The sequence below is a fragment of the Schistocerca americana genome, chromosome 5 (genome assembly GCF_021461395.2).
Source record: "Schistocerca americana isolate TAMUIC-IGC-003095 chromosome 5, iqSchAmer2.1, whole genome shotgun sequence".
Classification (NCBI taxonomy): Eukaryota; Metazoa; Arthropoda; class Insecta; order Orthoptera; family Acrididae; genus Schistocerca; species Schistocerca americana.
The window spans coordinates 563,657,768-563,675,359 of NC_060123.1; the positions used below are offsets into that span (position 1 = coordinate 563,657,768).

The 17,592-nt window shown below is 42.1% G+C and overlaps 1 protein-coding gene across 1 annotated transcript in view; it reads left to right on the forward strand.

Annotated features, from left to right (window-relative positions):
• The window catches only part of LOC124615560 (leukotriene A-4 hydrolase), a 123,128-nt gene that overhangs the window by 27,940 nt on the left and 77,596 nt on the right, over positions 1-17,592 (forward strand). The window contains exons 4-7 of the mRNA XM_047143535.1: positions 8,250-8,361; positions 9,619-9,687; positions 10,339-10,566; positions 15,943-16,083. Coding sequence (XP_046999491.1) covers positions 8,250-8,361; positions 9,619-9,687; positions 10,339-10,566; positions 15,943-16,083 — 550 coding nt within the window. The remainder of the gene's footprint in view (positions 1-8,249; positions 8,362-9,618; positions 9,688-10,338; positions 10,567-15,942; positions 16,084-17,592) is intronic.

The following is a 17,592-nucleotide window of genomic DNA, read 5'->3' on the forward strand; positions in this document are numbered from 1 at the left end:
ACAACATGGTAGCTCAGCTTATCAACTCCTCCCCCCTTCTTCGGATGTACAGATATATACCTTGTGTGTTTGATTGTTCTTGTGTGTTCTGAGGAACAACTCAAGCTTTTAACTTGAGCTAGTGTGTTCAAGGTCTTGTGTACATGTTCATTCACCACATTACTAAGTATAAAAAAATTCTAAATTTGCAGAAAGCGATGGATCGTCTGTCAGCTTATTAAAAATATTAGTTTATTTTGCCTTGCTTGTGACATTAGTGATGCTGCGACACTTTGTGGAAGGGCTAAAAAAGCTATGCAGCTTCTGCATTCAAGGAAGGTCATATATTTTGAACTGCAACTACAGATTAGTTTGTTTTATGCATTTTCACTAAGATTACCGAGGAAACACTATTTTAGTTTTGAAAGTCAGAACTGATTTTTATTTTATGTTGTCTCAACATAGTTTCCTTTCCTATTTAGGAACATCCTTACCTCTGTGAATATTCTCTCTGGTGGATACTTCTATGAACAGTGTGATGGTGTAGCGATTGCCAGTCCCCACTCTCATGTGCTCGCAAACCTATATATGGAGCACTTCGAAGAAGAAAAACCAAAATCAGCCACATGTAAGCCTACATATTCTTTTCATTACAGTGATGGAATGTTTGCAATTTGGCTGCAGGGGAAAATGGGAAAGACAAAAAAAGATATTTTCTATGTCAGCTAAATTCAAGACATTACGACATAGCTCTCATGCTAGAAGAGAAAATGAGAGAAACTGCCTCTTCTGGATTGATTAGTCAGAGGAATGTGAATAACATTCTGGGACATGGTATTACCACAAACCCACTCATAAGGACCTGCATCTGCATGCTGAACATCACCCCAAACCAATGCTGAAAAAATGATATTCTCAGGACACTGTTACACAAGGCCTGTACCACATCAGATGCACAAAACACCTCTAAACAGTATTCTGCAGCAATGATCATACAGACAAGCAACTTCTTCCAATCTGGCCATTGGGGACACAAGCTATGAGGAGGCATAGAATTCATGAGCCACTGCCTTTCTTGCAAATGGAGAAGCGTAAGTTGTGATGCATTTTTTGCCTGCCCAACAAAATTAGATCAGTTCTGGGCAATGTAAAAGATGCTTTGAGCTACCACAAACCAGGAGTTTAATGGATCCCTTACATGGGCCAAATGATCAGAGCCTTGACAACACTGCATGAAACACCATTGACACACACATTTAGCATAATCATGAAGTCGGCAGTCACAGAACACTGTGTAGTGGTGGGACAATCCATGAATTCTGATGAAATGAAGATGCTGGCAAATACTTAAAAATTCAGTGGAAACCTAAACCAGAATATGAGAATTGAAAAGCAAATGTCAAACAAAATGGATGTGGGAATATTCAGGGGTTCTGTATGTCCTCAGCTATAAAGGGAGACTGCTCCAGCCCCTGACATCAGTCCATCAGCATGTCTGATGATAACTTGGTCTTTTGTCATCGTATTGTGGGTATTTGTTGTCGTGTTCTGGCAGTTCACCTTAGAACATTACATTTGTGAGATTTTCTGGGAAAAACGAGAAAAAGCCGATTTCATTAATGAGAAATGCAATTGAAAAAATGTAATACATTACTTGCCGTGGCCACAGGTGTGCGCATTTGGGTGTTGTGCGGTTGCCCGTGTGAAAGTGTACTTTTGCTAGAAAAAGAGTTAGTGCTCAAAAGCTGGTATGAATGCTGTTGTGTGTTTTTGTGCACCACATATCTATTACACATGAGTTGTTTCATTTCTGTTATATTCTTATTTCTCCATACAAGAATTTCCATTATTATAATACACTATTGGTGTGTCCACAGATTTTATTTATTTATTTAAAGGCATTGAATTTACAGATTGAGAATATCATACATGGGAATAGTAACCAAGTACTATACAAAACCGATCCAAGTCATTCAAATGTGGCTTTATTCATAACCTCTGAACAATATGCCTCATGGGACTCCACAAGACCCAGAATACTGATCTGAGTGATACATGCTAGAATAACAACAAGAGATTCAGTCAGCACTGCTCTGCGCATTTATAGATGCAGGCTGCATGTAGACGACACAGTGGAGACCATACTGTGTGCACGCTTCCCATCAGTGGACTCTAGTGGCCAGTCCATGCTGATACAGTTGGCTGGTGGTTTGAATTCACCCATGGGGCAACACTACATTCGGTGCACTTCACACTCACTGGTAGCAGGGTACAGCACACCTCTCCCTCATGCAAAGTGGACATCCAGCTGATGGAGGAGGTGCGGGCAGCCCAGTGAGAGTTGAATATGGAGCAGCAACACCCGACGGCGACAATGGTGTTGGGACACTGCGCCAGGTGGACATTGGAGCGTAGGGCCAGAATGTGCAGGAATGTGGGCATGCCCGAGGATAATGGGCCCGTGCAGTGCCTGACAGCATCACCGGAGATGAGAGTGCCATTGACATTTCTTCATCATCATCAGCAGGCAGATCCCACTGCAGAAGAGATGGGGCTGGATCCACCGGCAATGATGGCTGAGGCGATGATAGTAAGCGAGCTGGTGGAGTTTGCCTGACTGGTACAACAGGTTGCAGCAATGGACCCAAGGCGGGAGACGGACCAGTGCCAGGTGCAGGGAAGCTGGAACCCCAGGATGCCACAGTGGAGGAGGCAGCCAATGGGATGGGAACACATCCACAGCAGGTGATGGAAAGCTCGAGGTGGAGGGCAGCAGGGTGGGCTGCGGGGATGGAGGCCACACCTAAAAACCAGTAGCTTCTGGCAGTGAGCGGAGACACAACTGATCAAAGTGGCGCGCTACTAGCCCTTCGGCTGTATGGATGTCACAAAGACAGCATCTCTGGTGGCGGATGACAGTGGCTGGTATTCACTTTGGCCAGCGACCAAACCCTGGTGCCCATGCTGTCGGTCATCGCATGAAGTGGGCGGACAAACCCAACCACAGCAGGTGTGGCACAGGGTGCAGAAGGTGGAGGAGAGTGCGTGGCTGCCAGCTGTGAAGCAAATCCACCAGGCTCCATTTCCTGATAGGCGTGATGTGATAGGTATTCAGAAAACAGAGGACATTGTTTTGCAGCGAATCCACAAGAAACTTTTTTATTTGGGGCTTAAACATACACACTACTTGTTCCACCTCACCATTTGACTGTGGTGGAATGGCAGAGCCATAATATAATGAATGCCGTGACAGGAACAAAACGATTTGAAGGTGTGAGAAATGAATTGGGGCCCATTATTGGAAACTAAGGTACACGTCAACCCCCCAATAGAAAATACCCTCAAAAGCGTATGAATTGTGGCCTCAGCTGACGTCAGCGCCCACCAGAGATGTAAGGAAACCAGGAAAATGCATCCACAACCAAGAGCCAATAGGAATTCAAGAAGGGACCTGCAAAATCTATGTGAATGCATTCTCATGGCAGGTGTAAAGCAGGCCAGGGCGACAGGGATGCCATGGGAGCTGCCTGTTGTCAGACACACTGCTCACAAGCTGTGACAAAAAGGACAATTTTGCCATCAATCCCTGGCCAAAAAACATGTCTCCTAGCTAGCAGTTCAGTACACAAAATGGAGAAGGCATAGAACCTTGTGCCATATTGTGCAAGGAATGACTACTATAGGAAAGAGGTCTTCTGTGGACAACAGCAAAACAGTGTGAAAAACAGAGAGCCAATATCTGAACGAAACATAGTTACACAGGGTGTCTGAAGCCCGATCCAGCAGTTTGCCTGGCCAGCCCTGTTGAAAAAACTGAACCACCTGACGGAGAACTGGGTCGATGGTAACAGCAGTTGCTATGCGTGAGCTTCTAGTTGAGAAACCCTGGACTGGAGCCTGTGTTTCAATATCATGATGGAAGCAAAGCAATTCTTCGTGATCAGAGTTGGGATCAGGACCCACAGGTAGGTGGGACAAGGCATCCGCATTGGCATGTTTAAATGTAGGACAAAAATGGATTTCGTAACTGTAGCAAGTCATGAACAGCACTCAGCATCGTTGGCGGTGTGCTGCATTGTCAGGCAAGGAAATGTGAGGGTTAAACAAGGAAGCCAAAGGTTTATGGTCAGTAATAATATGAAACTTGGAACCAAAAAAAAACTTTGAATGTCTTGCAAGCCTATGGCAAGAGTCTCATTTTTCCACTTGAAAGTATCCCCAGAGTGAAAGATTTAGAGGCGAAAGCAACAGGTTGTTCAGAGCTGTCGGCATATTGATGTACTTGGACCACTCCAAGGCCATACTGTGTAGTTTGGATTTCAACATTTGAAAAATACATTAGCAATCTGGGTTCGAGCAAAATGGAACATTCTTGCATAACAGGGCACACAAATGGTGGGTCAATGTTGCTACCCCCAGGAAGAATTTATGGTAGTAGGTAATCTTCTGTAGGAAGGCCTGAAGCACCTTCATGGATGAGTGCGAGGCATAGATGTGACAGCAGAGATGTGGTTCTGGCAGAGGATGAATCCCATCCTACAAAACCTCGAACCACAGATAAACAACACAAGATTACAAAAAATTGAGATTTCACAAGGTTATACTGTAAGCTTGTGGACTGTAAGATGGAAAAAAAAGTGCTCAAACTTCTCAAGTGATCAACAGTGTTTGGCACCCATGACATTATCATCCAGATAATTAATGCAATGCGGGACATGCATAGTCAGTTGCTCTAAAAATGTTTGGCAAATAGGAGGGGCACTATGCACACCAAAAGGAAGGCACAAATATTGATAGGGACCAAAAGTAGTATTCAGAACCAGAACATGCTGAGACTCTTTGTCCACAGAAACCTGCAGATACACTTCAGACAAATCAGTTTAAGAAAAGTTCTGGCCACCTAATAATTTCACCAACAGCTCCTCCTGGCATGGGAGAGGATTGGTATCTACGCTCTACTGCTTGTTGACAGTAGTAGTGAAGTCACCACAGAGGCAAAGTTCCCCTGTTGGCTTTTGAACTACAAGCAGTGGAGAGGACCATTCACTAGTCAACGGGTTGCACCACCCCTGGAGATTGACGTCCATCCAATGCTGGTTTCACTTGACCTTTCAGAGCGACAGGAGTAGGACGCGCATGACAAAAATGAGGCCAAGCTGTGGATTTCAAAGAAATATGATCAGAAAATTTCATAGCACACACAGTACCTTCCAAAAACAAGTCTGAAAACTTCTCACACATTGTTTCCAATTGAGAATATGGTACCTGATCAGACACAAGGTGAACTGCATGAGTTATGTAAAATCCCAATGCTGGAAATGCGTCCATCCTGAACAAGTTCTCAACACTGGCATCAGAAACCACCAAAAATGTAATGGAATGAACACTGACTCGTAAGAGGCAGCTACCATAAATTGTCCCAACAGCCCAATGTTCTTTAATTATAACTGACCAGTGTCAAAAGCAGCAAGCCTAAACTCACGTAGGTTAGAGAATTCAAAACATCACTGCAGCATCTGTGTTGACCTGTAGCTGGAGCACATGGCGTAAAACATTTAACTCAATAAACAGCTTGGGAGAAGTCACAAACATTGGAGCCACACAATTTATATCCATGTCCATATCCTTGGCAAGCTTCGGTGAACGACACACAAAGGCCATGTGGCCTTTCTTCTGGCAAGCATTACAAGTAGCCCAGTGCTTAGGGCATGCCGAACATTCATGGTGGACAAAATATAAAGACAAAACAGAAACAGAAACAGAAAATGCTGACACTGGCACTGCAGGAGTTGCAGTTGCTTGGCCCAGCCTTGATCATCTTGATGCCGGCCCCGCTCGTTTACCACCACCACTGCCGCTTCCTTGTGTAAGCTACACATCATCCTAGGGGGCACATCCTGTGACACTACTTCCACATTGTCCTATGCTGTAATTTGGTCACCTGCTGCCCGAGAAACTTCAAAATATTGTGATATTTGCAAAACTTCTGCTAACAGCGTGTTTTTACGGAGTAAATCCTTCTGGTGCACTTCCTTGTCTGGAGCTAAATGATAACTGCATTGCATGCCATAGAGTCTCCATAAGAGTCATTATGGGCATCAGTAATGACCTGGCACTTATGGCTAAGGCCATGAAGTTCAGCTGTCCAGCCCCTGTATGACCGGTTTGGTTTCTTGCAGCATCAGTAGAATTCAGCTCATGCCACTATGACATGGGTTCATTTGCGATAGTGGTTGGACAATAAACTGCACACGTGATCAAAAATAAGAGCTGCCGGTTCTAACAAAAGGAGCAAGCTGACACAGTAATTGATACGCCTCAGGTGGAATCCACGAGAGGAAGAAGGCTTGGTACAAATTCGAGTCTTACACTGAAAGTCAATAAATGCTGTCTTGAGTCTTTTTTTCTTAAGCTTCTCAATGCTCACTGAACCTTCATATGGAGGAAAAGCGGGTGGATGGACTGGTAGAGCGGTACCCTGTCTGTTAATGGAAGCCAACAGAGTGGTCACAGCCAAGTAAACTGTTCAATCAAGGCCAGCAGCACCACATCTGTAATGGATAAATCTGATGAAACCAAACCTGCATTTTATTAGCAGGACACTTAGAAAATGTAACAGATCTACTGGTGTGCAGTGTGGGATCCTTACCAGATAGGACTGATGTAGTACTTAGAAAAAGTTCAAAGAAGGGCATCACGTTTTGTATTACAGTATCGTGAAATATGGGAGAGAGTGTCACTGAAATGATACAGGATTTGGGATGGGTATCATTAAAAGAAAGGCATTGTTTGTTGCGATGGAATCTTCTCACAAAATTCCAATCAACAACTTTCTCCTCCGAATGTGAACGTATTTTGTTGGTTCCAACCTACATAGGGAGAAACGATCACTATGATAAAATAAGGGAAATCAGAGCTCATATGAAAAGATAGAGGTGTTCTCTCTTCCCACGTGCTATGCGAGATTGGAATAATAGAGAATTGTGAAGATGGTTCGATCAACCCTCTGCCAGGCACTTAAATGTGATTTGCAGAGTATCCATGTAGATATAGATGTAAAGATTGCACTTGCAGAAACCACCCCATCCTCGTCGCCAATTGTGTAGTAACTACGTAATACACAAAGCTGATCCAAGTCACACAAGTATGGCTTTATTCATAATGTCTGAACAATAAGCCTCCTGGGACTTCACGAGACCCAGGACACTGATGTGCTTGATACAAACTAGAATAACAACAAGAGATTCAGTCAGCACTGCTCCGTGCAGTGGATAGCGCAGCGAAGACTGCGCTGTGTGTATGCTTTCTACTGGTGGTCTCTATTGGCCGGTCTACACTGATACTTTTGGCGGGCAATTTGAGTACACATGTACGCAACATTACACTTGGCGCACTTCACACATACACATACTACTAGCAGCATAAAGCAATTGGCAACAGGGGGAACAGAGTTTTAAGATCCTTTTGTATTTTTGATTCATGATAATGCCATAAAATACTGTTCTTCACACTCTTAACAAAAGTGGTTTTGCCGGTGAGACATCTTTAAGAATGTCCTTGTAGTCTGCACATCAATGAATGTCATTGAACTTTCAGAAAACTGCAGTAATAGAGCTCAAATGAAACAGCTACCTGAGTCTGAAATAAGTCTGTTCATTTTGAGTGAAAGGAAAACACTGTAAATTTGTGGAAATCTCAGTTAACTTGTTCCAATCTCTGGGAGTTCCTTTATGTATGTGTGTATTCTGAAAGTTATGTTGGTTAGCAGAACAGTTGGTCACAGCAAAAATTAAACTGTGGTATAGTACCATAAACAGAATGAAGACACCATTTTGTCATAGAACAGTATGATATGAAAATAATAATATATTCTAGCCTGAAATTATCCAGTGCATTGCTCAGTACAGTCACAGCTTTTCTCTAAACCAAATCAATGTAATACAAAGAGGTTCTTGTGAAATTTATATTTGAGTTTGTTTGAGTAGGAGGTGGGGGTAGAAGAATTAACTGGTTTGTACTTACCATGTTGCATGTTTGCTTGTTTGCAGGAAAATTAAGGCTGTTTTATACCATCGGTGTATATCAATAGCTGTAAATGGTATTTGCAACTGTGAATGTGTTATTTAATGATTTTAGAAGAATTATTTGTGTATTCTCTTGAAAGTGCATTTTTTGATTCAATAGTTTCAGTATTATTATTGTATTATTTTCACACATTTGAGAAAAATGCTGCGTAAGTTCTGGTCAGAGATTATCTTTTTCTGTTTCAGTGTGATTGTGAAAATAGAGTATGAAACATCTCCAAGTGCTAGTGCACTCCAGTGGCTCTCACCTCAACAGACAGCAGGTGGAAAGCACCCATATCTTTTCAGTCAGTGCCAGGTAATGACAACACCAGTATGAACACACACATCATGATAGTGTTTAAAATGCCAGAAGCATTATGTAATTTTTATCTTATTAATTTTGTGTACTTAAAGTAAGATAATTATCATTTAACAGAAACAAAAGAAAAATTACCCTAAATTAAAGAAAAAAGCCACTTCACACCTTCACGAGATTTGTTCTGTGGAGGTGAAAATTTCCAATCTGATGCAAAATGAAATACATGGAATGATGAATGGTGATGTACAATGTTTTGCTATGGAATTGTGATCTGTGGTTACAGAAAGTATTAAGGACAGTATATGGCAAAGTGAATTTGTGAAGATTTAACTTAAAATGCAGATGTGGCTAACAGTATAGCAAACATGGTAAATAGTGAGAAAGGACTGGATAAGAGAATAATTTTAAAGCACAAAATTAGATAAATTATCTACGAAGAAATTAGTTTTACAAGTAAACCTTTGATTAATGTGTATATGAAGAACATACTGTCCAGTATACAAAAATAGATAATTTTTAACTACAGTGTGGTAAAAACAGCCTGAAAAGCTTATAAGGGTGTTGCAGGGTAGGTTGTGCTGAGAAATAATTGTTGAGAAAACAATTTGATGCATGCGCCTTTTGTGATTTAATTAGCATTGAAGTTAGCGAATCATATCATTGCAGGTGCAAATTTGAGCAGCCTGCCAGAGACAAGTGTCGCTAATCATGTTCTTTGTTTGGTATCAGACAAAAAAAGCTTTTGCTCACCTAGCTTAAATTTGGCACATCCGAAAAAGGCACATTTTAAATGGTAATAAGCCTCTCAACAAATGGTAACTCACGGACTTACAGTTGTTTGTGCATTACTCCATTTCAGCACATGCAATTGCTTGAATTTGTATATACAGTGGCCTGATTGCCTTACTTTAATGCTAGTTAAAATGGAACTCGAACAATGTATCGAATTTTTTTCTTAACAATTATTTCTCAGCACAACCTACCCTGCAACTCCCTTACAAGCTTTTCAGGCTGTTCTGACCACACTGTATATTAATTCACATTAGATTAAGTTGTAATATTAGTAAAATATTAACTGAGAGTGGACTGAAAATATGTGTTTCAATGGCAGTAACTCCAGCTTTTAATGCTTTAGTAGGTACATTTGAAAATACTGTTACCATTTTTTCCTACTGGTCAGCTCTTCTGCTCTAATCAGTCTTAATCTGTATTTCATGAAGCAGCTAAAAGTACTGACTTTTCTTTAAATTTCAGGCAATTCACTGTCGTTCAGTGATTCCATGCCAGGACTCTCCAGCGGTTAAAGTTACATATTCTGCTCAGGTAAAAATACTCTCTCTCTCTCTCTCTCTCTCTCTCTCTCTCTCTCTCTCTCTCATGTGTGTGTGTGTGTGTGTGTATCTATGTATTTTCTATTTTGTAGTGAGGTGTATTTTAATTTATGTTGAAATTTTCATCATCTTGTCTTTGTTAACCACATTTCTTTCACACAATTAATGTATGGGCTCTAAACATCTGACTGTTGTGTGCTCTATTAAATATACCATCATCATTGATACTGAGGAAAATTAAAATATTGTGACCCTCACTTTAGCGACAGCATACATTTATTGAATGCAAAATTAGCATTCTCTAACAACAGATTAAATTATCCATTAGTTCACAGAACCAAATGATAACAGTTCCTGATTGAAGTTAATATAAGTTCAAGCTTGACTACTTTGTTGCAGACATGTATTGCAATTGTAATATTAAGGGCAATTTTCATATCCATAATAATGTATAGAAAACTACAATTGGGACCTCCTTGTCACCAAACTTAGTAGGTTCTAATGCGCCCTTGTGAAGTTTGCATTCACACTTTGATTGAAGGCGCAATATTCATTTGTAGAGTCTTCTGAAATTAAGGTTACATGCCTTAAAACATCTGTGGTTTTTCCATGCCAATATATGTATATGTTCTTTACTTCACAGATACGTGCTCCTGAAGACTTGGTTGTGTTGATGAGTGCTGTGAGAGATGGTGAACCATCTCTTGTTGGTAAAGGATTAAAACTTCATAAATTTCGTCAGAATGTGCCTATACCTTCATATCTGTTTGCTATTGCTGTCGGAGCACTGGCGTCCCATCGACTGAGTCCCAGGTGCCAAGTGTGGAGTGAGAAAGAGTTTGTAGACCAAGCAGCCTACGAATTTGCTGAGGTATATTTGTGAAATTGCAGAGTTGTTCTTTATTCACAGCACAAAATACTGTAGGGTGTACGTGTGAGATTTGCAATTTAGTGTACAACACTGTTATATCTACACTTATTGTTGACAATCACTACATACATAAAAATTATGTCGGATGATAAATGCATGCCAGATGTTGACATTTTTAGCAAAATATTAACATGACTATTAACTGTCCAAGTTCAGACTCCTGTCACTGGCAGCTGAATGCACACCAGCATAGACCTGGTCTGACTGAAGAATTTTTGCATACAGTGAAGAAGATGCAATTGGTTGAGGCCCTGCTGGCAGCGGCACGATGTATTTGTATTTGCCAGCTGGTGGGCTAGCTGCAGGCGACTGTAGCGTACTTGCTTTGCTAGGCCACCACTGCCACTAGATACAAATGCTGCAGTGGCATTGTGCAGCTTGCTGCCATGTCCCTCCTCTCTTCCGCAGAGCCAGTGCCTTTGGCGATGGCACGTGAAAAAGGACGACCGTGCCGGCCAGATCGTGCTGGTGGAAGGTCAGTATCAGTGAGGAAGCCACCCGATCCACCCAGGTGACCTGACAGCAGTGATGGCAGCATCACATTTTCTGTTGTACGGTGACAGCATTGGCTTCCATTGGCTCATCATCATCCAAAGATGTGACTGTCAGCTGGCTCCGGCCGAGTGGGGTGTACAGGCAGGAGTGGCCTGGAGGATGGTGGACTGGCCGCAGTGATGACCCAGCATGTGGGGGCTCTGTGGACCCTGTGGCAGCAAGAGACAGGCAGTAACGACACGGGGATGCCTGGCTGTTGATCTGATGAGTGGGTGGCATCCAGGCAGTCACTGTCGGACATGAATTGAGGGTCTACATCCAGTGAAGGAGGGAGGCCTCCATGGCGTCTGGCCCCTAGGAGGGGGCAGTGTGTGCAGGAGGCCCTCTGACAGGTCTGCTGCAGCTGCAGCTGCAGCAGGTCATTGCCCCATCGAGGGCATAGTTAATTCTGATGGTAGGAGTGTGATGCCCCACTGATATTCACAGTGAATATTCAACTGGCCTTATTTCTCCCAAACGGTAGCCAGTGCCCATCCCGGCCACCAACTGAAGGTGCACGCCCAGACTGGATTCCCCCTAACATATTGTGAAGGGTAAGGCTGTGGTGCAGGACAGAGAAAATATAGGGGTGTCTGGGTTTGTCAGCCATGGAGGAGCTCCACTGGGCTATGGCCTATCAGCTGGGTGGTCCTGTGTCCGCCTAGAATCATAGGCACTGCCATATCTGAAAGCGAGTCTGCCAAGCATTTTGCTAGTTGCATCTTGAATGTGAGCACCGTACATTACACCTCACGATTCGATTGGGGTGAAATGGTGCAGACGTAAGGTGAGTAATACAGTTCTGGATGCAGAAACTGCGGAACAACACTGAGTCAAACTGTGGGTCTTTATCGGAGATGATCATCTGTGGCAATCCTTCGATCGCAAAAATCACTTTAGAGTCTCCGCAGTAGCTTTTGCTGGGGTATGCGTGACAAGTGGGTCATTTGGCAGGGCATCCACCATCACTAACCACATGGAATAACTGAAAGCACACACAAAATCTGTGTGGACACAGTGCCACAGCTGATGGGGGTCGGGCCCTGGAGCAAAAGTTCATGGGAGCGAGGGGGGGGGGGGGGGCTGCCTCAGCACACTGTTTGTACCTGCAGACAAGCTTCTCAACTGCTGAATCAATGCAGAGCCAGTGGGCAAAATGCTTAGCTAGCATTTTCATGGTGGTTATGCTCAAGTGACCTCAGTGGAGAAGTGCAAGAACCTGAGACCAGAGGACCAGCAGGGTGACAATGCAGACTTCATCCAAATCCATACTAAGGAGGAGTGTTTCATCAATCACTGCTAGCCAATTACAAAGAACGAAACAGTTGTGGAGTGGGCCTGACTCCTTAGCAGGTAGCTGTTTGGGCCAACTTTTGACACAAAATGAGACATCTGACAGAGAAATGGATCTTGCCGAGAGGCTTTCTCTACACTGTGACTGGGGGCTATCCAGTGCCTACCGCACATGATCATTGATTTGGAAACACACATATTCTCTTTTGTGAAATTCTGGGTCGGGACCAATGGGTAAATGCAACAGTGCATCTCCATTGGATGATAATGAATCTTATACTGATATGTGCTCAGAAATAAAGCTCACAGCAAAATTCTGTGTGCTGGCCTGTCTGGAGGACGGGGGCCAAAAAGCGCCGCAAGTGGTTTATGGTTGCTAATGAGGTAGAATTCATTTACATAGAGGAAAATGTGAAACTTGTGGACTGCTTAGATGATCATTGTCACTTTACTTTCTGTTTGTGAATAATTGCATTGAGCAGCTGACAGTGTCTTTGAGGCATATTGCCAGAGTTTGTTCAGACCCATCAGCTTCCCTGTGTGACGAAACTGCCCCACGTCCATACTGGGAAGCGTTGGTGGCGAGAACCAGCTATTTGCCTGGTGTAAAGATTCCAGACATTAGCAAAGATTGGACATGGGCAAATGCCTTGTCTAAGTCCACTGACTAAACAAAAGGAACACCTTTTTTCCTTAGTTGTTTGAGGATGAATGACATTTGCTGCAATGGGAATAAGTTTTGAATGGTAACTGACTTTTCCCAAAAATGTTTGGAGTTCTTTCAGATTGTGCAGCTTAGGAAGGTTAGGAATAGCGGCTTGATGATGCAGTGTAAGATGGATGCTATCCTTTGAAAGAAAATGGCCCACATATTCTACTTGTGTCTGGAAAAACTGACTTCCACAGGTTGCACTTAAGGCCTGCTTCTTGCAGTTTAGTGAATAGAGTCTGAAGGTTGTCAAGATGTTCCTGTCATGAGGACTCTGTGATGATGATGTCATCTAGATAGTTTGTACAACAGGAGACATTACATTTTAACTGTTCTAAGAACCACTGAAAAAAGGAGGTGGGGAGGCCATTGGCGATGCCAAAAGGTGAGCACATCCAACAGTATAACCTGAACCGGGTGTTGATAAACATAATCTGTTGGGAAGTGCAATCCAGTCAAAGCTATAGATATACCTCCTTGTAATCAATTTTTGAGAAACATTCACTACCCTCCAGTTTCGTGAGAACTTCATCAGTCCACAGAATTGGATAAGAATCTGCTACCAACTAAGTGTTAATGTTGGCTTTGAAATCTCCACACAAATGAAGTGCCCCTGAAGGTTTGCAAATGACAACAAGTGGTGTCTCCCATTGGCTAAAGGTGACCGGTTCAGTGATACCCAGACATTGCAACCTGTCAAGTTCCTCCTTGAATGCCGATCTCAGGGTGAAGGGGAGAGGCTAAGCACAACAAAATTTAGGTATGGCTTTCAATTTCAGGATTATGTGTGCCTCAAAATCTTTTACTGTCCCCAAACCTGACAAAAATGGGACCAAACTCATGGCAGAGGAGTTAGGGTTCCTTGAATGGAAGAGAGTTGAAAACAAGATGTACCTCATTTTGAATCTGAAACCCAAAGACTGTGAATGAATTGAGAGCAAAAATGTTCTCCAACCTTACACTGTCTACTGCTAAAAACTTGATCTCCCTCATCAGGAGGTGATATTCGATGTTGATCATGAACTCTCCTTGAACAGGGACAGGCTGGTTTCCATAACCAACCAAATGACAATTTGCAGAGGAGAGAGCAGGTCGACCCAGATGGTAATATGTTTCCAGGTTCACAAGGGACACAGAGGACCCATTGTTGATCTGGAAACGTAACATTTGTTGTTGAATCAACTGCGCAGTGTTTCTGGGGACGTTTAGCTTGCAGCTATGGACTAGCATAATAGTATGCATTTTGCATTTCTGTGACCTGCACAACCAAATCTGAGGCCTAGCTACACAGGGAGCTTGACAGACTGTGATGACATGGCCTTGCTTATGGGAAGCAGCACACATGGTGCACCTGTGTGGGCAGCAGTGCCGGGAGAGTACTCGGAAACAATCAGAACATAACAGGAAACTGCAGCAGAAAACAGCAATGTCTGATTACAGCTTGAATGAATTAGAGAACATCATGTAATGCCGCTGATGTGGTTCCAAGGAGCATATTGACTGTGTGGCCATGACATACTCAAATTGTTCAGACGCAGCTTGTGGCTCTTTGAAGGCCCTAGTGATTCCCAAAACGTACTCAACTGTTGGATCTTTCAAACGCTTCCCAACGGAGCTTTCTGTCTGGGGCAGTATGAACAACAACGATGTGAATTAAGGAATCGGCAGAGGCGTACTGGTGGTGAGCACACACAGATTTACATTTCCTACTTAGACCACAGAGACTGACAACCCATGCTTAGTAGGACTGGCCTGGTTTCTTTTGCCACTGGTGGAAATCCATGTGGGAAACCACCACATGGATTTGCATTATGTGATAAGTATTAAGTAAGTCACACATTGTGGGTCTTTCAATGGGGCAAAGTTAAAAAAAAAAAAAAAATCTAACAATGGATCCTGTACCTGAAATGCAGTTGCAGATGTCATGTGTATGTGTCCCAATCTTCCTCTGGTTTTTGGAGCAGTGCAGAAGGTTGGGGGGTGGGGCATGCAGGTGGCAGTGGGTGGGGGCAGGGGCAGTTGCTCCCAGAAAATTTGTAAATTATTGACAAAACAAATCTAACTGCTGCTGTTGTTTTTCGGGTTGTTGCTGCTGTTGTTGAAACTGAACCAACACCAGATCCATTTCACTCGCAAAAGACATGCACAGAACGAGCTACCTCGTCACCAAAACTGCTAAATCTACGCTCTTTGTTGACAACCATTACATACCCAAAAATTATGTCAGCTGGTAACTGCACGCCGAATAATGACAAAGTTAGCAAAAAATTAATACAACTATTAACTGTCCATGTACAGAGTACTATCACTGACAACCGAATGCGCACTGGCACAGAGCTAGTCTGGATTGAGAACATTTGCATACGGTGGAGAAGGTACAAGCGGACAAGGCCCCGTTGGCAGCAGCCTGACTCATTTGTATTTATCGGCTGAGACACTGGCTGAGAGTGACAGTGGTGCTCTTGCTTCTCCCAGCCGCTACTGGCACCAGATACAAATGCTGCCATAGTGGATTGCATGGGCGCACCATCATAAAAACAAGCTCCAGAAAGAGAAGTTGTGAATGTGGAGCAAAAGCTGAATTAAAATCATTTACTTTCATGTTACAAAAGATTTAAGGTTATAGATGCAATCTGGTTTTACTTCTTGATCATTTTTGTACGTACCATATCGATCAGCATCATCAGGGAAATCAGATGCAAATATATTTGCTAATTCTGTGCTTGCTTATGATTAAGAGAGTTCTGTTTTCTTAAATAATTCCTAGTTTTTATTTTCAGACTGAGAAAATGCTGTCCATTGCAGAAGATATCTGTGGGGAGTATGTATGGGGAGTTTATGATCTTCTTGTGCTACCTCCATCCTTTCCCTTTGGAGGTATGGAGAACCCTTGCCTCACATTTGTAACACCAACAGTGCTGGTAATTTGTAGAAACAATTTTTATGTCTAACTGTAATGGTAAAAGGTACTGTAAGATAATAATAGGAACATACTATCATTATTCAATGAGTTCTTAATGGTACTGTTTGTGGTAACAAGAAACTGCTATCTCAAGTTTTCAGTCAAAAACTATGTATGTAACTTTGCTTTTGATTGGAGGACTGACAAGTGCAGATTCTTTAAAATTACTTTCTGGTTGGAACAAGAAAATGAAAAAGGCAGTGAAATAAAAATGTAAATGTAGTAAAAATCACAAGCATAAGAACACTACCTGGAAATGGTTAGTGCCAAGCAACATGAAATGTGTACATTGTTCAGTAGTTGAATAATGTGTAGCTGCCATGTTGGAGAGAGAGGAAATTCCTGTCACCTTTGTCTGGGCTGGCTCCAGGAAGGGGCTATGGGGGGGTTGGGGTGAAGACTGTGCTGTCACCCAAGGTGGCAAGGTTTTGAGGGGGCAGAAAAATCTTTAATTTTAATATGATTCCAAAATGACGAATTAAACAAGACAATGAATGTTTTCCATAAATGAAGAAGTGTGATAATGAGTTGGAAATATAAATCATTCATAAAATCAAGTGTCTTTCTGGAAATTATCTACAGCAGTGTGAAACAAATGACAAATGAAGTTCTGGAGCTGTTTATTTATTTATTTATTTATATACTTGTTCCATAGATCTGTACATGTGAGCAAGTCACTCAGATATGGAACATGTCAATATACATAATAAAATACATAGAATAAAGACATTGTTATAGTATTAATAACAGTGCACAAAAGTCATACTTATTAGCTTAAAAACTAGTCAACATAAATGTGAAGATAGCAGTTTTATATTTAGGGCATTATTGCATTTATTTTAACCTTGAACAGTAATCAAAACTTCCCACTTTGGGTTTAAAAGTGACCCAAAAATGGAAATGAGAAAAACAGGAATTTTTACATTAGGGCATTATTACATTAGTTTAACAGTAAACAGTGTCAAAAAATTTAAAAACATCTTTCCAATCTGGGTTTTACTTATTTCTCTGAAAGAATTCCTCTAGTGAATAAAGTGAGGTCTCAAGTAAATAATGTTTCAAGCTACGTTTAAATACTGATGTACTACTCCTTATACTTTTGATGCTGTTGGGTAGGGAATTGAAAATTTTCGTTCCAGCATACTTTACCCCTTTCTGAATAAGTGTCAAGTTCTTTAACTCACAGTGGAAATCCTCTTTTCTTCTGGTGTTATGTTCATGATGTAGGCAATTCGTTTCATACAGAGTGGGGTTATTTATTATGAAGCACATCAGTGAATATATGTACTGAGATGTTGCTGTCAGTATTTCAAGTCGTTTAAAAAGATTTCGACATGAGGTTCATGGGGGTACACCACAAATGATTCTTATTGCTCTTTTTTGTGCTGTGGGGATTTTCTTTGCGGCAGGTGTATTGCCCCAGAAGATGATGCCATAACACATGACTGAATGAAAATAGCCAAAGTAA